Source organism: Lontra canadensis, unplaced genomic scaffold (assembly GCF_010015895.1).
Source record: "Lontra canadensis isolate GAN:19392208 unplaced genomic scaffold, GSC_riverotter_1.0 scaffold4, whole genome shotgun sequence".
NCBI classification, from domain to species: Eukaryota; Metazoa; Chordata; class Mammalia; order Carnivora; family Mustelidae; genus Lontra; species Lontra canadensis.
The window spans coordinates 6,606,262-6,627,635 of NW_022630998.1; the positions used below are offsets into that span (position 1 = coordinate 6,606,262).

Consider the following 21,374-nt stretch of genomic DNA (forward strand, 5'->3'; position numbering starts at 1 on the left):
AAGCATATGGGGGGGACATCATTGCAACACAGAATACCTACATTCCAGATTCTTAGTAGGAAACAAAACCTTAAACTCCTTGTTTTTCTTTTTTCTTTTTCTTTTTTTTTAACAAATTTTTTTTTTTTTTTTTAGATTTTATTTACTTAGAGAGAGAGTGAGAGAGAGCATGAGCAGGGAGAAGGTCAGAGGGAGAAGCAGAGTCCCCATGGAGCTGGGAGCCCGATGTGGGTCTAGATCCTAGGACTCCAGGATCATGACCTGAGCCGAAGGCAGTCACTCAATGGAGCCACCCAGATGCCTCTTGTTTTTCAACAATAAATCTGACTTGGAGTAAAAATCTTTATGGAGGACTATCTAAAAACATTAGACTTCTAATATTTTTTTTAATTTTATTTTTTATAAACATATATTTTTTTCCCCCCCAGGGGTACAAGTCTGTGAATCTCCAGGTTTACACACTTCACAGCCCTCACCTTAGCACATACCCTCCCCAATGTCCATAACCCAACCACGGCAACCCTCAGTTTATTTTGTGAGATTAAGAGTCTCTTATGGTTTGTGGGAGAAAATTTTTCTTATTGAATTTTTTTTTTAAGATTTTATTTATTTATTTGACAGAGAGAGATCACAAGCAGGCAGAGAGGCAGGCAGAGAGAGAGAGGAGGAAGCAGGCTCCCTGCTGAGCAGAAAGCCCGATGCGGGGCTCGATCCCAGGACCCTGAGATCATGACCTGAGCCGAAGGCAGCAGCTTAACCCACTGAGCCACCCAGGCGCCCTCTTACTGAATTTTAATAGGTGGATAATTTGTTTTGGGTAAAATCATGTATACATTTCCTTATATCTTTTTAAAATAATGAATTATTGTCTAGAAACTTTTGGTACATTATTAGAGTAATTGTCCCCAGTTTATTTAAGACTCCCTATATTCACATCCTTGGCATGATTCCTTCGATATTCAAAGACTTGACTTGACCACATGACTTGATTCGGACAGTAAGGCAATACCAATGTTACACAAGTGGAGATTTTATTATTTTTTTATTATTTATTTATTTTTAAAATTTTACTTATTTATTTGAGAGAGAGAGAGAGAGAGAGAGAAAGTGTGTGTGTGTGTGTGTGTGTGTGTGAGAGAGAGAGAGAGAGAGCCAGTGTGTGTTGGGGATAGGGGCAGAGGCAGAGGAAGAAGCAGAATCCCTGCCTAGCAGGGAGCCAAATGTAGGGCTCAAGCCCAGGACCCTGGGAACATGATCTGAGCCAAAGGCAGATGCTTAAAGACTGGGTCACCCAGACGCTCCCAAATGGAGATTTTAAAAATGCTTATGGAATGGGGCCTGCCTTTTCTTTTTCTCTTGGAACACTGTAACTGTCATGGGAACAAACCCAAGTTACCCAGTTGGAAGATGAGAGACAATATGACACGGAGACAAGCCATCCTAGTTGATCCACTACCCCCTCCTCACCCCAGCCAAAAAGTACCCAGTTCCTGACTACAGGAACATGAATGAGCCCAGCTAAGACCAGAGGAACCGTTCTGCTGTGTCTACCTTAAATTGTTGACCTAACTGTGGCCTAAAAAAAATAGTTGTGTTAAACCTCTAAGTTTTGGGTGATTTTTTTTTTTTTTGACATAGTAAGAGTTGCATATGTGAGATTTTAGTCAGCTAAATTATTTAATATAAATGTTGTTTCTTTCATTTTTATCATTTTTAAAGGCATTGATAATAGACTTGTTGAGCACTTACTGTGTGCCATGTGCTAAGCGCTATATGCATTAATTATTTAATCCTCATAAAAACCGTATGTTATTTGTATTTTCATGCTCCTGATTTTATAGATGAGGAAATTGAAATTTTAAATAAGGACATTTAGTTTTTGAAAGATGAAGTAACTTGCCCATGGATACTGTGGTAAATTACATTGTTTGCTTTTTCTAATGTTGAACAATCATTGCATTCCTGGAATGAAAACACTTGATGATGACATAATATCACTTTTAATATTGTCATATTTACTTTGATAATATTTTGCATCCATATGAATTTTTTTCTTATAATGTTTTCTATAAGGATTTGCATCAGAGTTACGCTCTATCTATGGAATGAATTGGGAAGTGATTATCTTTTTTTCCCCTATTCCCTGGGAGAATTTTGTAGTGTGGTCATAATGTCTTCCTTAAAAATTCTGTAGTATTTCACAATTTGTCATAGATACATATAGAAAAGTTTTAATTTTAACATCTTTTTTTTTTTTTTTTTTTTTTCCGAGAGAGTGAGCAGCAGGGGAGGGGCAGAGGGAAGAAGGAGAGAAAGAATCTTAAGCAGTCTCCACACCCAGCATGGAGCCCAGTGTGGGGCATAATCTCATGACCCAGAAATCAAGAGTCTGATGCTGGACCAGCTGAGCCACCTGGGTGCCCTGTGGAATTCTTTTACAGTTGGGTACCTTCCTAGACTTTAATTCTCCTTGCATCAGTTATTTTTTCTAGGAATTTCATGTGATATTTTATGAAGTTGCTCATAATATCTTTCTATAATATCACAGTGTCTTTAGGATCTGGCATGATATTCCGTTCTTCATTCCTGACTGATACTATTTTTGCTTTTGTTCTCTTTTTAATCTATCATGCTAAAGATTTAATCAACTTCTTTGTCCTTTGAAAAACAACTTTCAGGGCACCTGGGTGGCTCAGTCAGTTAAGTATCTGACTCTTTTTTTTTTTTTTTTAGATTTTTATTTATTTATTTGACAGACAGAGATCACAAGTAGGCAGAGAGGCAGGCAGAGAGAGAAGGGGGGCAAGCAGACTCCGTGCTGAGCAGAGAGCCCGATGCGGGTCCTATTCCAGGACCCTGGGATCATGACCTGAGCCGAAGGCAGAGGTTTTAACCCACTGAGCCACCCAGGTGCCCAAGTATCTCACTCTTGACTTTGGCCTGGGTCATGATTTCAGGGTGGTGAGATTGAGCCCCGAATCCATCTCCGTGCTCAGCATGGAGTTTGAAATTCTCTCTCTCCCTCTGCCCCTCCCCCCATCCATGTGTGCACTCTCTAAAATAAATCATCTTTAAAAAAGTTTTAAAAAACCTTGACTCTCTTGATACTGATATTCTATTTTATATTTTCTCTAATTTCTCTAATTACTAATTTTATGTTTTCTTTAATATCTGGTAGTAAATTTATATTTCCTTCCACTATTTTCCTTGCATTTAATGTGTTGCTCCTTTTCCAAAATTACTTAACTGTGTTCCTTGTCACGGACTTGCAGCATTTTTCTAACATATGATTTTAATACTTTTAATTTCCTTCTCTACATTAATTTAGATGTATCCTGAAAGTTGTGATAAGTAATATTTTAATTATCATTCAAATCAAAAGTTTCTAATTTCTACTATTATTTCTATTTTAAGCCACAATTTACTCAAGTTCATGACTTAATGTCCACACATATGGAGGTTTTGCTGTTACTTATGATTTTGATTTCTAGTTCAATTCTACCGTGCTCAATGATGATGCTCTCATTTTAAAATATTCTTCTTTATAATAATTGTACCTTTTGGTTGTGAGTGTAATCATGGCAGCTTTCTTTTATGAGGGGTCTTTTGATTAGTGTTTGCATATCTATTTCCATCTTTTTATTTCAAGCTCTCTGAATTCTTTTATGTTCAGCTCTTTGGAGGAGCAGTATTTTTTTTTAACCTAAAGATTATGGTCTTTAAATTTCAATGTTTATTCTATTTACATCTAATATCATTATAATATATGTGTTTATTTCTACATATTGTTATTTACCATTCTATTTGTACATCCTTTCCTTTTTAAAATCTCATTTTTTGCCTTTTTTGGGAAGATTTTTTTATACCATTTCATTCCACCCCCTTTATTTTTCTGATGGTTACACCTTTTACTTGTTACTGAGCCACCCAGGCACCCCTGCATGTTTCTTTCTTTACCTTTCTTCTTGAATCTCTGACCTTCTGCACAGCATTATTCTTCTTCTGCTCAAAGAAAACCCTTTCATATTCTTTTAGTAAGAATCTCCTGTTGTCTAATTTTGTTAATTTTCCTTTACTTGAAGAGGTTTTTATTCCATTTAAATCTAAAGGGGAGGGGCACCTGGGTGGCTCAGTGGGTTAAAGCCTCTGCCTTCAGCTCAGGTCATGATCCCAGGGTCCTGGGATCGAGCCCCACATCGGGCTCTCTGCTCAGCAGGGAGCCTGCTTCCTCCTCTCTCTCTCTGCCTGCCTCTCTGCCTACTTGTGATCTCTCTCTGTCAAATAAATAAACAAAAAATCTTTAAAAGAAAGAATCTGAAGGGTAGTTTTATAGGCTAAGAATTCTATGTTGGTATCGATACAACATTAAGTTCTAATCAACTGTTCTGTTTATTCTGAGGTTCTTTGCACCCCTAAAATGGAGTTCTTTGCATCCTTTTTATGACTTCGGTCATAAAGGGTTTTTTTTCAGTTTATTACTAGATGATATTTTCCTAATGTTAAATTGCATATTAACATGTCTATAGTGGGTTTCAGGAATAATAATGGCCAAATGACCGATGTGGCCAAGTGACCAAAGTGATTAACATCTATGCAGTTCTCGGTTTTTCTCTCTGTGGTCTCTGTGCTCTGTTCTTGTGTTACTCCAATGTGATCTTCTTTCCTAAATTCCACAGCTGATATTCATTCCCTTTCATGCTTTATTTCTCTGAGAAAAATAATACTCATATTGATTTCAGATTTTAAAGATGCCTTTTTAAGGGAGTTAATCAGTGATACTGTAGAGTAAGTTACACAACTAAACTTCAGGTATCTGAATAAGACAAAAACAAAATGATTTCAAAAAGAAGGAGCACATTTAGACTATAGGTGTAATGTGTTACAGCAAATATTTTGATTATATTAAAATCGTGCTTTCTTGTCTGGAATAGTCTGAACACTTTCTATATACCTTATCGTTGAGGTGTGTTTAATTTTACAGAACATGTGCATGGTAAAATCAAGGTTTCCTTTCCTTGTTTTCTTTTTGACACTAACTTGGCAACACTTACATACAGTAATAAAACTACAAAGGTTATTTATTTCTAAACCTATGAAGGCTTGTGTCTCAGATGTTTCCATCTAAAATAAAATATGTATCCTACTTTTATTTCAGTTGATGCAGACGTCTATGTTTATAAGACAACCTTTGTTTATTCTTTCCCTCCTAACACCTTGTTGCCAGAAGCTTTCATCATGTAAGGTCATCGTTGTATTACCTACACAGAGTGAAACAAAGCCTTAATGATAAACTATTGTACATTATAGTGGGAAGGATTTGTTTCAGAAGGATTGAATATACCTCCATGTTTATGGAATTAAGTAGAAATTTTCTCTTTTTATGCTTTAAAAGTAAATGTGCAATTCATATGATAAACTACTGAATTTAATGAATAAAATTTTGTACTTAATACCTCGATTTATCTGCATCCCTGGTAAATCTTCAACTAATTATCCTATATGTTCTCATGTCTTGCATGATTTTAAATCCAGAATAGCATCCTGTCATCTATAAATCTTGTTATATCTGTTCATGAAATTTGATGCTTAATGGAGGTTACAGGAGAGGTGAAATATTTAATAGAGTATTTGAAATGAAAAACAATTCTAAATAGATCCCTAAACATGAACCTTCATCTGACAAAAGCAATATAAACCCAACTGTTGCCTGAGAATTTGGGAAAGAAATCAAAAACTGTCATATACTCATAGTGGCATAATAAACAAATGTTAATTGATGTGCTTTGTTTGAAATACTTCCAGGGAGACTTGCAATGAGCAAGGCTCTTCTGTACAGGCAATTCAGCAGCATATGTTGGCACATCTAGGAAAAGTCATCAAGTATAAATGCTTTCTTCCATCTGGTATATGACCTAAAATATAAAAAAGAAATATGTAAAGCTGAAATGAATATGTGACTTTATTCAGTGTACCTTTGACTCACCAGGTAATGCACTTTGTGGTCAATGTTTCATGGTGAGCTCTTTAAACTAAAATTTACTTTTATTCTTAATGATATTATACTCCTAATGTACTCTATAATATACTTATACTCCTAATGTACTCTATAAAGTGGCAAAATAGAATAAACAACACAATTAGATTCTATTCTCTCAGTACCTACCTCTCTTCCCCTCCACATATGGGTCTTCTTTTGACATAAATGGAAGCTCTGAGTATGGAAAGGGAGATGTCTTTTTGAAAGAGTGCAGCCTCTTCCAAAGAATAGAATTTCTTTGGAATTAGTAGAATTACATTAGTAGAATTCTAATGTAACAGGGTACACTGTTTTAAGAAAACAAAACTATACTGAGCCAGGCACTGTGCTAAGTGTTTCCATATATTAACTCACCTGTGCTCCATGACTCTTCCAGCACCTCCATCACACACAAAGATGGGAGTGTCTGAGTCTAAGCCCAATTAAAATAAGTGGCTGGTGGTGGATGCATCTGTGAGTGTCTTAACCTAAAGGCTCTTCTATTTCCACTCTGCCATGTCCTCTCTCCAAAATTAAATACAAATAAGGCATTAACATTTATTGAAGAATTTTTGTATATCAGACATTGTGCTTTAATGTATTCAATTTTCGTGTTTAACCTTTATAATAACACTATAAAGGGGAGTATTATTATCACCCCATTTTAGGAATAAGAAAACATGCTCAGAGAGGTTAAATAACTTGTGCAAGATCACACAACTGGAAAGATGGATATTCCCATCTTGGTGCTTTTCTTAATCTATTACATTAGTTCTTCTTAGACTTTAAGATATATAGGACTAGGGCCTGAAATTCTGTATTTATAACATGTCCCCAGGTAATGACAGATAATGATGAACTAAGGACCACATTTTAATAGTTAGGAGTTTCTCATGCTGTCCTCTCTTTGGAGATTTTGTAACTCCTGTAGGAAATAATCTTTTGGGGCTACATATGACTCACTTTAAATTTTGAAATTTAAAGAATAAAATTGTCATTTTTTTCCCCTCAAAACAAGTTAAATATACCTAGCTCTAGGATTACTTAAGGAGATGTGGAGAAACAACAGAGAGAGATGAAAGAAACAGAATTTGCTATAAACTCTGCTGCAGTAGCTACCATCCTATTTCTTTTTCATTCTCTCATATCAAGCAGAGTGTGAGTTAGCTTACATGTTGATGTGTTTGTTACATTTCCTTAATTATTGACAGAAAATTTAAAACTCTGGAGAGATTCTATTTATTTAGCATCGCTACTATGTTGTGATTCCTTAGAGAATTTCCCTTTGTACTGATTTATGCATCTGCTTGCTAACTTACATAAATGCTGGTTTTTTACCACCATTGTGACCAATACAAAAATAAAAGAGTGTGTATCTGCCCTTATAAGTGGCTAGATCATGTGTGTGAGAGAAATATTTTTTAATACCACCTTCCCAACTTTAATACTAAATGAGTAAAATTAACATAAATGTTCAGGAATAGCTATTCATTTCTTAGTAAAAAATGTTGTTTCAATAATGCAGTAAGGAAAATTCCAAATTTTATTGCTAAAAAGTAGGGACATATGATAAAAATGTAAATAATGTATAAATGATATTTATAAATGGAGTTTGAAGTAATGTTTATTAGCAGGCCAAGTAGTAGTGAATTCATGATTTTGGCATCTGTTGTAAGGAATAGTCATTAATATTTTGTGTTGTCTACTCCCAAGAAGTATAGATACATATTTATATGTGGTTGGCATTTAAGTCTCTGAATTATAACATTAGAATAATGGCTTTAAGTGAAGGAAGACTCTTTAAAAAAGAAATGACTATGGTAGAATAATCATGATTCTATTCCACAAATTTGCTAATGTAAAAGTGACAATATAACATAATTGTTTTCAGTCTGGCAAGTCTTCTACAGGGTGATCTGCAAAGGCTGGAGCGTTAGTGTTCTGTCTCAGGGAATTTGTGGGTATTTGTTGAACTTCTTGCTGTATGCTAAGTCAACCCTCACAAAGCTCAGAGTGGTTATTATTATCTCCATATCACAAATGAAAAACAAGACAGAACTAAACCAAAGACAAAACATAGGCCTAGAGAGGTAACATTTTCCAAAGTTCGCACCCTCAACTAATAAACGGAAATGCCAGAACGGATTTCAGATCTAATTGCAAAGCCCATACTATTTGCTGGTTCTTCCTCCAGGAAAGCAATAAAACAAAATCTTTTCTAGATAAGTTAAATATGCATTTGACTGATATTTGATACTATACTTCCATTAGTCAAATGTCTTGAACATCAATGGGGGAGAGAAATTCACCTGGGCTTTCAATGAGTAAACCCATGACGAGAGATAAAGAAATGCCTTCATTTTGCTTGTTGAAAGAATTGGCATCTGGATCTACAACTTTTCTGGTCTGGGAAGTAAGAAAACAAGGGGTAGCCAAATGAGTCATGATAAAAGACAGCATCAATATTCTGTAATGCAGGGTAATGTTATGTCTGAAGACAATGTATTCTTTACCAGACATTTACCCCAGGTTTTTTTTTTTTTTTTTTTTTTTGTTTATTCATTTACTTACACATTTATTGTTCCATTGCTCTTTTTTTAAAAAAAAGATTTTATTTGTTTATTTGAGCGAGCGAAAGAGCATGCAAGAGAGCCAGCAACAGCGGGGAATGGAGGAGGGGGTGGTGGTGGTGGAGGGAGCGCAGAGGGAGAGGAAGACGCAGACTCCCCGCTGAGCAGGGAGCAGGGGCTTGAATATGAGACCCTGAGGTTATGACCTGAGCTGAAAGCAGGCATTTAACTGATTGAGCCACCCAGATGCCCCTCATCCATCACTTCTATAATGCAAAAGCTTATAGTAAAATATTTGCACAATATTACATATTGATTTTGAAGTATCTTTTCTTATTAAAAAATTTGAGCCAGGAAAGGTAAGCAGAATAAACTGTATTGGTAAACCACCCTGCCTGCACGCAGCCCACCATGGCTAGAGGTTTTCCATGCATCTGGTATCTGTGGAGGTATGCAAGTGGTAGGGGAACCGGGGCAAATCTTTGGTGGTCAGAATCAGTTGGAGGCTGCTGATTCTGGCGTGCTCCTACCCAGGCAGCTTTATTCAAATCAAGCAACTGTTGTAATGTTTTCCAGTAACTCCTCCCAGAATACCTCACCTGCCTCTAATCTAGCTAAATCCACCATCCACACAAGTGGTAATGCTCTGCAGTGAACAACTAGTCTCGTCTCTGTTCTTTATCTCTGCTCTTACGAGACTGCAGCCAAGAAACATCTCCAGTAGTCCTTCCTTATCAGCAGTTTAGCTTTCAGAGCTTTTAGTTACCTGTGGTCACCCACGGTCCAGAAGCAGACGAAGCTCGTGACCAATCATCAGAAGGTCAATAATAGTTTAATGCTACTTCACAGCGCCTGCGCCATTCACCTCCCATCTTACCACATAGGCATTTTAACATCTTGCATGACCACAAGAGGAAGGGTGAGTACGGGACAGTAAGATATTTTGAGAGATAAAGAGAGACCCATTCATTAACCTTTTATTACAGAATATTGTTACAATTGTTCTACTTTATTACAGTTGTTAATCTCTTAATGTGCCTAATTTGTAAATTAAACCCCATCATAGGTCTGTATGTATAGTGAAAAGCATATATAGGGTTCAGTAGTATTATGGTTTCAGGCATTCACTGAGGGTCTTGGAACACATCGCCATGGATGGGGGGGGGGTCACCTGTACCTCCCCATTTTCTAAATCCAATCCAGATGGTGTATAGACATCCATAGTGACAAGGAACAAACAGATTTTCTTTGAATTTTTTAATTCCATACTTTATTTTATTGACACAGAAAATGTTGAGGATCCTAAAATTGAATGGTTTAGAGAGCATGTGAAGGGTTTGACTAGAAAATGAATCACAGCATTAAATCTGCTGGAGTTTCAACTACAAGATGAAGGGAAACAACATCCAAAATTAGTATTGTGATATTCTTACATGGTTTAAGAAGTACAAGACACATAAAACCGTACCTAAAGATGACAATAGATTTTATCTCATCTAGAGATAAAGGATAAAATATGGAAAAGAGATTTGGTTTCCATTTAGTTCATTAATGCTGTAAAATCGTTAAAACAAAAAGCTTCCAAGATTCTATTTATAGGTACATTAAAAGGTACTTCCAGGTGCTACTGTAATTCCTTAATGTTTCAGCTGTATTAATTTAAGGCCAATGTGCTCTAGATATCACTGTTTCTTGAGAAGTGAACTCTTTCTTTTCAGGCTTTGGATTTTACATCGCGTTTGACTTTTTATATAGTAACTGACATGTACCAGGGTAGTGATGGACTGAGTCTACCCCAAATCCAAGTATAATGAGTAAATTTTGGTTATATATTTACCACTTATTCCTACTCAATAAAAGTGTGATTCATTTAGCTAAAATGATTCCAAAAAGTGCACTGACCTCAACTAATTTCCAAATACTTTTTATTTCTGCACATCTTGAATACTTTTTACAATTGAAAAAATGATCTGTTTTGAAGGTAAAATTGACACATCTTGAAATTAAAAAGACAAATATGTGAATCAAACTGTAAATCAAATATGGGAAGTGAAGAGTGGAAACTTAAATTCAGAATTTTTGTACTCTTTCTGTAAATACTTTTTGAAGGGACTCTGTGAATCAGAATGGTCTCATTTGGAATGCTTTCTGCTATCAGTCAATATTTTTAGATAGTTAAAACCTGGTCCTAAGCTTAAAGTGTGCTGAATTAGGGAAAGTAAATCTTTCACAGCTGCTTTGAGGTGGAGAAACCTTTTTAAAAATAGATACTCCTTAAAGTCTTTTGTTCACACGGTCGCACATTGATGACTACATATTCTAGTATCGAATATTGCCACAGTAGTCTTGATAACTGAGGTCATTTTTTTTTAATCTTTAGAAATCTACCCTGGAACAACCATATTGAACAGATCTCAAGCTATTGAGTGTGTGATTGAACTTACATTTTGTTTCATATGTGAATGTTGTATATCTATTTTGGATTATATATTGTGTTTGTGTATTTATGCCTTTATTCATAGTAACTTCTCAGGTTATGGAATTGATTTGTACTGGACACAAACAGTAAATAAGAAGAAATGGCTAGAAAAATATAGGTACTGTAATTACCTTTTAACAGATGAACCTGCAGACTTTGAGACATTAACTAATTTCCTCTAAGTCACCACAGCTACGAAATGTCCTAGACACAGTTTAGTTTTTTATTTCAAATTGAATGCTGTTTCTGTGATTTCGGTCTAGTTAATAATCAAGACATGCAACAACTGGGAATAGTATAGACATTGTTTGCTTATGCTATATACTATAAACATACATAGTTTTGCATTTTGCTCTTTCCCATCCTCCAGAGCTTTCACAGTAATCCCTATTTACTTACGTGCCTCTGGTTATTTTCTTCATTGCTTTAACCCTTTGTTTTTCAGTTTTTATTATGAGATTTTTCTCATTTTTTCCCACTATTATTTTGTCTAAATGCAATAGTCCATCTTTAAATAGTAATTTGATTGAGCCACGCCTGATCTTGACGGCCTTAAGTGTTTAAGTTAGATGTTCATATGCAGGGAAATATTTTCTATTCCTTAATTTTCTACCACATGATCAATAGGCATAGAAAATGAATCCTGAGTGACTGGTAATAAACTGCCTGAAGATGGTAATGTTGAATAAAAAATGTAAAATTTTCATGCAAGGAGGAAGACTCCAGTTTATTTACAAAAGAATTCCTAACATGAACATATTGTGAACATTTTTAAAAAATGTAACATGAGATTTTGAAACTTACATCTTCATTTATCATTACCAATTCTAGCCAGAGAAAATATGCCTCTAGCCATTTCAAAAGAAGGTTTAATTAAAAATCAGTCATGGACATTATTGAACATAAATAGGAAATTTCAGAAAATAGCACAGTCCTGACTAAAAATTGCTTAAGTATTGTGGAAATTTTTATTAGGTCTTTTTTTTTTTTAAAGATTAGAACATATTAAATTTAATTTAAATATAAATCGTAGAACATCCCCAATGTGAGCTAAATACAAAGCCCTTTTCTATTTTTCCTTAACACAAATTTTGTTCAAAGATAGTTTAGATTTTTGTTGGTTTCAATGAAAGTTTAGATTATAGAAGATGAAATTCAACTGATTGCTAAGTTTCTTTGTTAAAAAAATTAACATATAATATAATTAACATATAATGTGTTATTTGCCCCAGGGGTAATCATCAGGCTTAAACATTTCACAACACTCACCATAGCATCTACCCTCCCCAATGTCCATAACCCAGCCACCTATCTCTACCCCCCATACCCCAGCAACGCACAGGGTATTATGTGAGATTAAGAGTCTCTTATGGTTTATCTCCCTCCCAATCCCATCTTGTTTCAGTTTTTCCTTCCATACCCCCCCACAGCCCCCTGCCCTGCCTTTCAAATTCCTCTTATCAGAGAAATCATATGATATCTTTCTCTAATTGACTTATTTTGCTCAGCAAAATACCCTCTATTTCTATCCATGCAGTTGTAAATGGCAAGATTCTGTTTTTGATGACTGTATAGTATTCCATTATATATATATTTACCACCTCTTCTTTATCCATTCATCTGTTGAGGGACATCTAGGTTCTTACCATAGTTTGGCTATTGTGGACATTGCTGCTATAAACATTCGAGTGCACTAGCCCCTTTGGATCACTACATTTCTATTTTTGGGGTAAATACCCAGTAGTGGGTTTGCTGGGTCATAGGGTAGCTCTATTTTCAACTTTTTGAGAACGTCCATACTGTTTTCGAGAGTGGATGCACCAGCTTGCATTCTCACCAGGTTCCCCTTTCTCTGCATCCTTGCCAAGATCTGTCGTTTGCTGACTTGTTAATTTTAGCCATTCTGACTGGTGTGAGGTGGTATCTCACTGTGGTTTTGATTTGTATTTCCCTGGTGCCAAGTGATGTCGAGCACTTTTTCATGTGTCTGTTGGCCATCTGGATGTCTTCTTTGCGGAAATGTCTGTTCATGTCCTCTGTCCATTTCTTGGTTGGATTATTTGTTCTTTGGGTGTTGAGTTTGATAAGTTCTTTATAGATTTTGGATACTAGCCCTTTATCTGATATGTCATTTGCAGATATCTTCTCCTGTTCTGTCAGTTGTCTTTTGGTTTTGTTGACTGTTTCCTTTGCTGTGTAAAAGCTTTTGATCTTGATGAAGTTCCAGTAGTTCATCTCTGCCCTTGCTTCCCTTGCCTTTGGTGATGTTTCTAGCAAGAAGTTGCTGCAGCTGAGGTCAAAGAGGTTGCTTCCTGTGTTCTCAAGAATTTGGATGGATTCCTGTCTCACATTGAGATCTTTCATCCATTTTGAGTCTATTTTTGTGTGTGGTGTAAAGAAATGCTCCAGTTTCATTTCTCTGCATGTGGCTGTCGAATTTTCCCAACACATTTGTTGAAGAGACTGTCTTTTTTCCATTGGACATTCTTTCCTGCTTTTTCAAACATTAGTTGACCATAGAGCTGTGGATCTATTTCTGGGCTCTCTATTCTGTTCCATTGATCTATGTGTCTGTTTTTGTATCAGTACCATACTGTCTTGATGACAGCTTTGTAATAGAGCTTGAAGTCTGGAATTGTGATGCCACCAACTTTGGTTTTCTTTTTCAACATTCTTTTGGCTACATGGGGTCTTTTCTGGTTCCACAAAAATTTTAGGATTATTTATCCCATTTTTTGGAAAAAAAGTTGATGGTATTTTGATAGAGATTGTGTTAAGTGTGTAGACTGCTTTAGGCAGCATATTTTCACAATATTTGTTCTTCCAAGCCAGGATCATGGAACGTTTTTCCATTTCTTTGTGTCTTCCTCAATTTCTTTCATGAGTACTTTATAGTTTTCTGAGTAGAGATTCTTTGTCTCTTTGGTTAGGTTTATTCTTAGGTATCTTATGGTTTTGGGTGCAATTGTAAATGGGATTGACTCTTTAATTTCTCTTTCTTTTGTCTTGCTCTTAGTGTATAGAAGTGCAACTGATTTCTGAGCATCGATTTTATATCATGACACTTTACTGAATTCCTGTATGAGTTCTAGCAGTTTTGGAGTGGAGTCTTTTGGGTTTTCCACATATAGTATCATATCATTTGCAAAGAGTGAGAGTTTGACTTCTTCTTTGACTATTCGGATGCCTTCTATTTCTTTTTGTTGTCTGATTGCTGAGGCTAAGCCGTCTAGTACTATGTTGAATAGCAGTAGTGAGTGGACAGCCCTGCTGTGTTCCTGAGCTTAGGGGAAAGCTCTCAGTTTTTCCCCATTGAGAATGATATTCACTGTGCGTTTTTTATAGATGGCATTGATGATATTGAGGCATGTACCCTCTATCCTTACACTGAAGAGTTTTGATTAAGAAAGGATGCTGTACTTTGTCAAATGATTTTTCAGCAATTGAGAGTATCCTATGGTTCTTGTTCTTTCTTTTCTTAATGTGTTGTATCACATTGATTGATTTGCGGATGTTGAACCAACCTTGCAGCTCAGGAAGAAATCCCACTTGGTCATGGTGAATAATCCTTTTGATGTACTGTTGCATCCTATTGACTGGTATTTTGGGGAGAATTTTTGCATCTGTTCATCCAGGGATATTGGTCTATAAATCTCTTTTTTGATGGGATCCTTGTTTGTGATCAAGGGATCAAGGTTTTGGGATCCAGGTAATGCTGTCCTCATAAAATAGGTTTGGAAGTTTTCTTTCCATTTCCATTTTTTGGAACAGTTTCAGGAGAATAGGTATTAATTCTTCTTTAAATGTTTGGTAGAATTCCCCCTGGGAAGCCGTCTGGCCCTGGGCTCTTGTTTGTTGGGAGATTTTAGATGACTGCTTCAGTCTCCTTACTGGTTTTGGGACTGTTCAGGTTTTCTGTTTCTTCCTGGTTCAGTTTTGGTAGTTTATACATCTCTAGGGATGAATCCATTTTTTCCAGATTGTCAAATTTGTAGGCATATGGTTGTACATAATATGTTCTTATAATTGTTTGTATTTTTTTGGTGTTGGTTGTGATCTCTCCTTTTTCATTCATGATTTTATTTATTTGGGTCCTTTCTCTTTTCTTTTTGATAAGTCTGGCCAGAGGTTTATCAATCTTATTAATTCTTTCAAAGAACCAGCTCTTAGTTTCGTTGATCTGTTCTAATGTTTTTTTGGTTTCTATTTCATTGATTTCTGCTCTGATCTTTATGATTTCTCTTCTCCTGCTGGGTTTAGGTTTTCTTTGCTGTCCTTTCTCCAGCTCCTTTTGGTGTAGGGTTAAGTTGTGTACTTGAGACCTTTCTTGTTTCTTGAGAAGGCTTGTACCGCTATATATTTTCCTCTCAGGACTGCCTTTGTTGTGTCCCACAGATTTTGAACACTTGTGTCTTCATTTTCATGAATTTTTAAATTCTTCTCTAATTTCCTGGTTGACCCATTCATTCTTCAGTAGGATGCTCTTTAGCCTCCATGTATTTGAGATCTTTCCAAGTTTCCTCTTGTGATTGAGTTCTAGTTTCAGAGCATTGAGGTCTGAAAATATGCATGGAATGATCCCAGTCTTTTGGTACTGGTTGAGACCTGATTTGTGCCCCAGAATGTAATCTATTCTGGAGAATGTTCCATGTGCACTAGAGAAGAATGTGTATTCTGTTGCTTTTGGATGGAATGTTCTGAATATATCTGTTATGTCCATCTGGTCCAGTGTGTCATTTAAAGCCTTTATTTCCTTGCTGGTCTTTTGCTTCAGTGACCTGTCTATTTCAGTGAGGGGGGGTGTTAAAGTCCCCTACTGTTATTGTATTATTGTTGATATGTTTCTTTGATTTTGTTATTAACTGTTTTATATAATTGGCTGCTCTCATGTTAGGGGCATAGATATTTAAAATTGTTAGATCTTCTTGTTGGATAGACCCTTTAATTATGATATAGTGTCCTTCCTCATCTCTTATTATAGTCTTTGGCTTAAAATCTAATTTATCTGATATAAGGATTGCCGTCCCAGCTTTCTTTTGATGTCCATTAGCATGGTAAATTGTTTTCCACTCCATCACTTTAAATCTGGAGGTGTCTTTGTGTCTAAAATGAGTCTCTTGCAGATAGCATATCAATGGGTCTTTTTTTTTTTTTTTTTAAATCTGTTCTTATACACAGTGTCTTTTGATTCAGGCATTTAGCCCATTTACATTCAGGTAACTATTGAAAGATATGAATTTAGTGCCATTGTATTGTCTGTAAGGTGACTGTTACTGTATATTGTCTCTCTGTTACTTTCTGGTCCACTACTTTCAGACTCTTTCTCTGCTTAGAGGACCCCTTTGAATATTTCCTGTAGGGCTGGTTTGTGGTTTGCAAATTCTTTTAATTTGTGTTTGTCCTGGAAGCTTTTTATCCCTCCTCCTATTTTCAATGACAGCCTAGCTGGATATAGTATTCTTGGCTGCATATTTTTCTTTTTTCGTGCTCTGAATATATCATGCCAGTCCTTTCTGGCCTGCCAGGTCTCTGTGGATAAGTTTGCTGTCAATCTAATATTTCTACCATTGTATGTTACAGACATCTTGTCCCAAGCTGTTTTCAGGATTTTCTCTTTGTCATTAAGACTTGTAAGTTTTATGATCTGATGATGGATGTGTACCTATTTTTATTGATTTTAAGGGGGATCTCTGTGCCTCATGTATTCTGATGCCTGTTTCCTTCCCCAAATTTGGGGATTTCTCACTCTCATTTGCTCCAATATACCTTCTGCCCCCCCACCTTCTTCTTCTGGAATCCCAATTATTCTAATATTGTTTCATCTTATGGTATTTCTGGAATTCTCCCCTCATGGTCCAATAGCTGTTTTTCTCTCTTTTGCTCAGCTTCTTTATTCTCTGTCATTTGGTCTTCTCTATCACATTCTCTCTTCTGCCTCATTTGTCTGCTAGCAGTAAGAGCCTCCATTTTTTATTGCACCTCCTTAATAGCTTTTTTTATCCCAAGTTGACTAGATTTTAGTTCTTTTATGTCTCCAGAAAGGGATTCTCTAATATCTTTTATGCCTTTTCCGAGCCCAGCTAGCGCTTTGATAATTGTCATTCTGAACTCTAGTTCTGACATATTACTAATGTCCATATTGATTACATCCCTAGCCATCGTACTGCCTCTTGTTCTTTTTTTTTTTTCATGTGTGTGAGTTTTTCTGCCTTGTCATTTTATCCAATAAGAACAGATGAATGAGAGAACAAAATACTAAAGGCGTGGCAAAGTCCCTAGAAAAATATACACTAACCAAATCAGAAGTGACCCAAAACTGGGGGAAGAAAGAGGGAAAAATATAAAAATGTATATATTAGACTGTTGAATAGAACAGAGACACCTACTTGATTCTAAGTGTATTCTGGTCTCTTAGAAGAAACTATCTCCCATAATTTTAAAGAAAGAAAAACTTATATATGTACAAAAATAAGAATAAACATGATGAAGAGATGGAATATGACCATAAAGATGAAAATTTAAAAAGATTCTAAAAAAGGAATTGATAAGGAAAAAGAAAAAGAAAAAAAAAAAGGAGGAGAGAATGTAATCAGGCTGGAGACTAGAACAAAGCCAGGTGCTTTAGGGTATATTTTGATCTATTAGAAGAAATTGTATATTTAGGGTATATTAGGGTATATTTTGGGTATATTTTGGGTATATTTTGATCTATTAGAAGAAATTGTATCCCAAAATTTTAAAGGAAAAAAAAACCCTATATGTATACAAGAAATAAGGTTAAATACAATGAAGGGATAAAATATGACTATAACAATGAAAATTTTAAAAGATTTAAAAAAATTATTGATAAAATAAAATAGTTAAAAAAATTACAAGAGGAAAGAGGAAAAATTAAATAGGAGAAAAATAAAATTTAAAAAATTTAACTTTGAAAGACTAAAGAACCATGGGGAAAATGCCATGAATTCTATGTGCTGCTCTGGAGTTCTGCACTTCTCATTGATCAGTGAACTTGGTCTTGGCTGGATATTCTTGCTGATCTTCTGGGGGAGGGGTTTGTTGCTGTGATTCTCAAATGTCTTTGCCTGAGGCAAAATTATACTACCTTTGCCAGGAGCCAGGCTAAGTAATCTGTACAGTTTGGGTCTCTGGGGCTCTTGTTCCCTGAATGGGAGCTTTTGTTCCCTGAATGCTTTCCATAGAGCTTTTGGGGATGGGAATGAAAATGGTGTCCTCCCTATCTCTCTAGCCCGGAGGAGCTGAGAGGTCCCATTCCTCAGTGCACCTTCAGAGAAAAGCGTCAATCCCTCCCATCTCCCTGGTCTCTGGCTGCACTCCATGCTCACCTGGCGTGTGACTGAGTGTTTCAGTCTCTGGCACACAGCTCTGTTTGGAGTCTCCAAACCCATCAGTTTCCTGCTCCTTGCCACTCCTCCCAGAGGAAGAAGGAGGGGGTCTCTCCAGATCTGCCACTTGTGGGGTCCCTGCTTGAAGAGCAGTGGCCCAACTGTGCCTCAGATCACAGTTTAAGGTAACTCCAAGCTAAGAGCTCTCTCTTAATCTGTCTCTGTATTGGGCTTCCCCTCTCTGATGCCTGGGAGCTCTGCCACACTCAGGCACCCCCGGTCTTTCTGTGACCCTGTGGGTCCTGAGAGACACAGTCCCCATGAGGGCTCCACCCCTGCTCAGCCTCTGGAGCAATGTCCCTCAGTGGAGCAGACTTTTAAAGTTCCAATTTTGTGCTCCACTGCTCCGCCGTTTGCTGGGAGCTGTCCCTTCCCCTGCAGTCTATCTTCCCATCGCTTCAGATTCACTTTGCACATCTTACCTTTCAGAAAGTGGTTGATTTTCTGTTCCTAGAATTGTTGCTCTTCTTTTCTTCTATCTCTTGTTGAGCTTTTATGTGTTCAGAACGGTTTGATAACTATCCAACTGGACTCCTAGGACCAAATATTTAAGACTCCTACTCCTCCATCACCTCACTTCCTCTCTGATTGCTTAATTTCTTATTAAATATAAATATGAAATTCAGGTATGAAAACCATGCAAATTTAAGACCGAAATTATATCACTAAGGGGTACCTGAGTGGTGCAGTCAGTTAAGTGTCTGACTCTTGGTTTTGTCTTAGGTCGTGATCTCGGGGTCGTGAGTCTAATGTCATGATCTCAGGATCGTGAGATCAAGCCCTATGGTGGGCTCTGTGCTTAGTGTAGAGTCTGCTTGGGATTCTTCCTCCTCCCCCACCCCCAACTTTGCTCTCTCTGGCAAATAAATAAATAAATCTTTAAAAAGAAAGGAAATCATATCATTAAATTTTTGAAATTTCAAGACTTTTTTCATGCTTAATTGTTTATTTCATTAATAACTTATAATTTTAAAAATCTTTTGGGAGTCTGCTTTTTTTTCTTATAAAAGTTATTTTTATTTAACAGGAAGAATGCAACATTAGTCAAAATGAACATACGTTTATCTTTTATTTAAAAATGTGTCATTTTTCCTCTCATTTAATTCTGTTTCAACTGATTCCTTTTTCTTTTCTTTCAACAGGCTGAGTTAAATGACCCAACTGATCCCTTCACTAATTATAGTACAAAAGTCTCATCGAATGTAGGGGATGAAACTTACTCTAAATACATAGGCTGGAGAATTGCCAATGCTCTTTCCAAACTGTTCTTCCCCTCCACTGAAGCCCATGTTCTTCCTTTGAAAAAACCATTGAAAAAACAGGATCCAGGGAAATATCTGAACAAAAAGGATTCTGTGAAGAAGAGAGTTCTACATGTTACTATAAGGTAAAATGAAGCATTATTCAAAATAGTCCTGTTGTTCTAATATACTATATTTCAAAGCCATGTAAATGATATATAATATGTGCCACATGATTTAACACATTTTCTCTTTTTCAATTCAAATCTTGGCCCCAATAGCTCCTAGGTATTCTATCATAAGCAAGTATTCTCTTCTTGGCAACTATTTCCTCATGTTTAAAATAGATAATATTATATAAAATTAATCAGTGTTTTAATATGATGAAAGCCTCCCTCCCATAACTGATCTTCATTTGCCTAGTCTACCACTGCCTCTCCCTATCATTAATTGCTTGTGTATCCTTTCAGGGTCTATAAAATGTAAACAAAAGAAATTGTATTTTAAATTGTGTCTCCATTTTTACATAAAAGTTAGCATTCTAAATATATCATTTAGCATCTCACATTTTTTATATAACTTCATTTCTTAGAGATTTTTTTCATGCTAGTACACAGAGAATTTTCTCATTGTTATTATATTTTTAATCTATTATGATGTTTTCCTTACTATGAATGTCCCACAGTTTATTTAATCAGTTTTCCTATTGGTTGGCATCTGGGTTGTTTTAGATTGTCTGCTACTATGTATTACCGCAGAATTTAACCCTCCACTTCCACTTTAGGACTTTTTATACATGAGAAAATATACCTGCAGGATAAATTCTCAGAAGTGTGATTTCTGAGTCAGAGGGTATATGCCTTTGTAATTTTGGTAGATATTTTCAAACTGCCTTTCAGAGAACTGTGTAAATTTATATCCCCCGCCCCCCAACAATATCTGAAGTACTTGTTTGTTTTTAGTTTTTCCAGTAGAGGATGTTGACAAACTTTTGGGTTTTTGTAATCTAAAAAGTGAAAAATGGTTTCTAAATATTGTTTTCTTTAGGTGAGTGGTTTGAAAATATTCATATGTTAAGAGTCTTTTGTTTTCCATTTATATGGGAATTAACTATTTCTTTTGCCCATTTTTCCATTGAGTTTGTTTCTTTTTCACTTAGCTTTGCTAGAACTATTTATTTATTAATTGATGTGTCTCTTTGTTTATGGTAAGAGCTAAAAATGTTGATTTTCCCCTTCACTTCTTATCTTTAAATTTTGCTTAGAGTATTTTTTGCCTTAGTAATGTTTCTAGGTAATATAATTTATCAATTTTTCACTATAAATCTATTTAGAAAAGCTCTTTTCATTTTGTGATTAAAATGTTGTCATGTTGTTTTCTGGTACTTTTAAGGATCTATTTTGAATATTTTAGCCATTGGTCCATTTGAAGTTTTGTGTGTGTGTGTGTGTGGTGTGAGCTGTCAATCCAGATGGCTACTCAGTTGTCCTAAAAATATTTATTGAGTCACCTATCTCCTTTCAACATTTATTCTGATTTAAAATGTTAACTTATTAAATACTAAGTTCTTATTTATTTTCTTTTTCTATATTCTAAAAGAATTTCAGTAATTTGGAATTATCTACTCTTTCAAGGTTTGATAGAATTCCCTCTTAAACCATC

General features: G+C 35.8%; 1 protein-coding gene across 4 annotated transcripts in view; it reads left to right on the top strand.

Moving 5' to 3' along the window:
- The window catches only part of TMEM232 (transmembrane protein 232), a 271,759-nt gene that overhangs the window by 108,279 nt on the left and 142,106 nt on the right, over positions 1-21,374 (top strand). For all 4 annotated transcript variants that reach the window (XM_032845118.1, XM_032845126.1, XM_032845132.1 and 1 more), the window contains one exon: positions 19,614-19,858. In XM_032845118.1, coding sequence (XP_032701009.1) covers positions 19,614-19,858 — 245 coding nt within the window. The remainder of the gene's footprint in view (positions 1-19,613; positions 19,859-21,374) is intronic.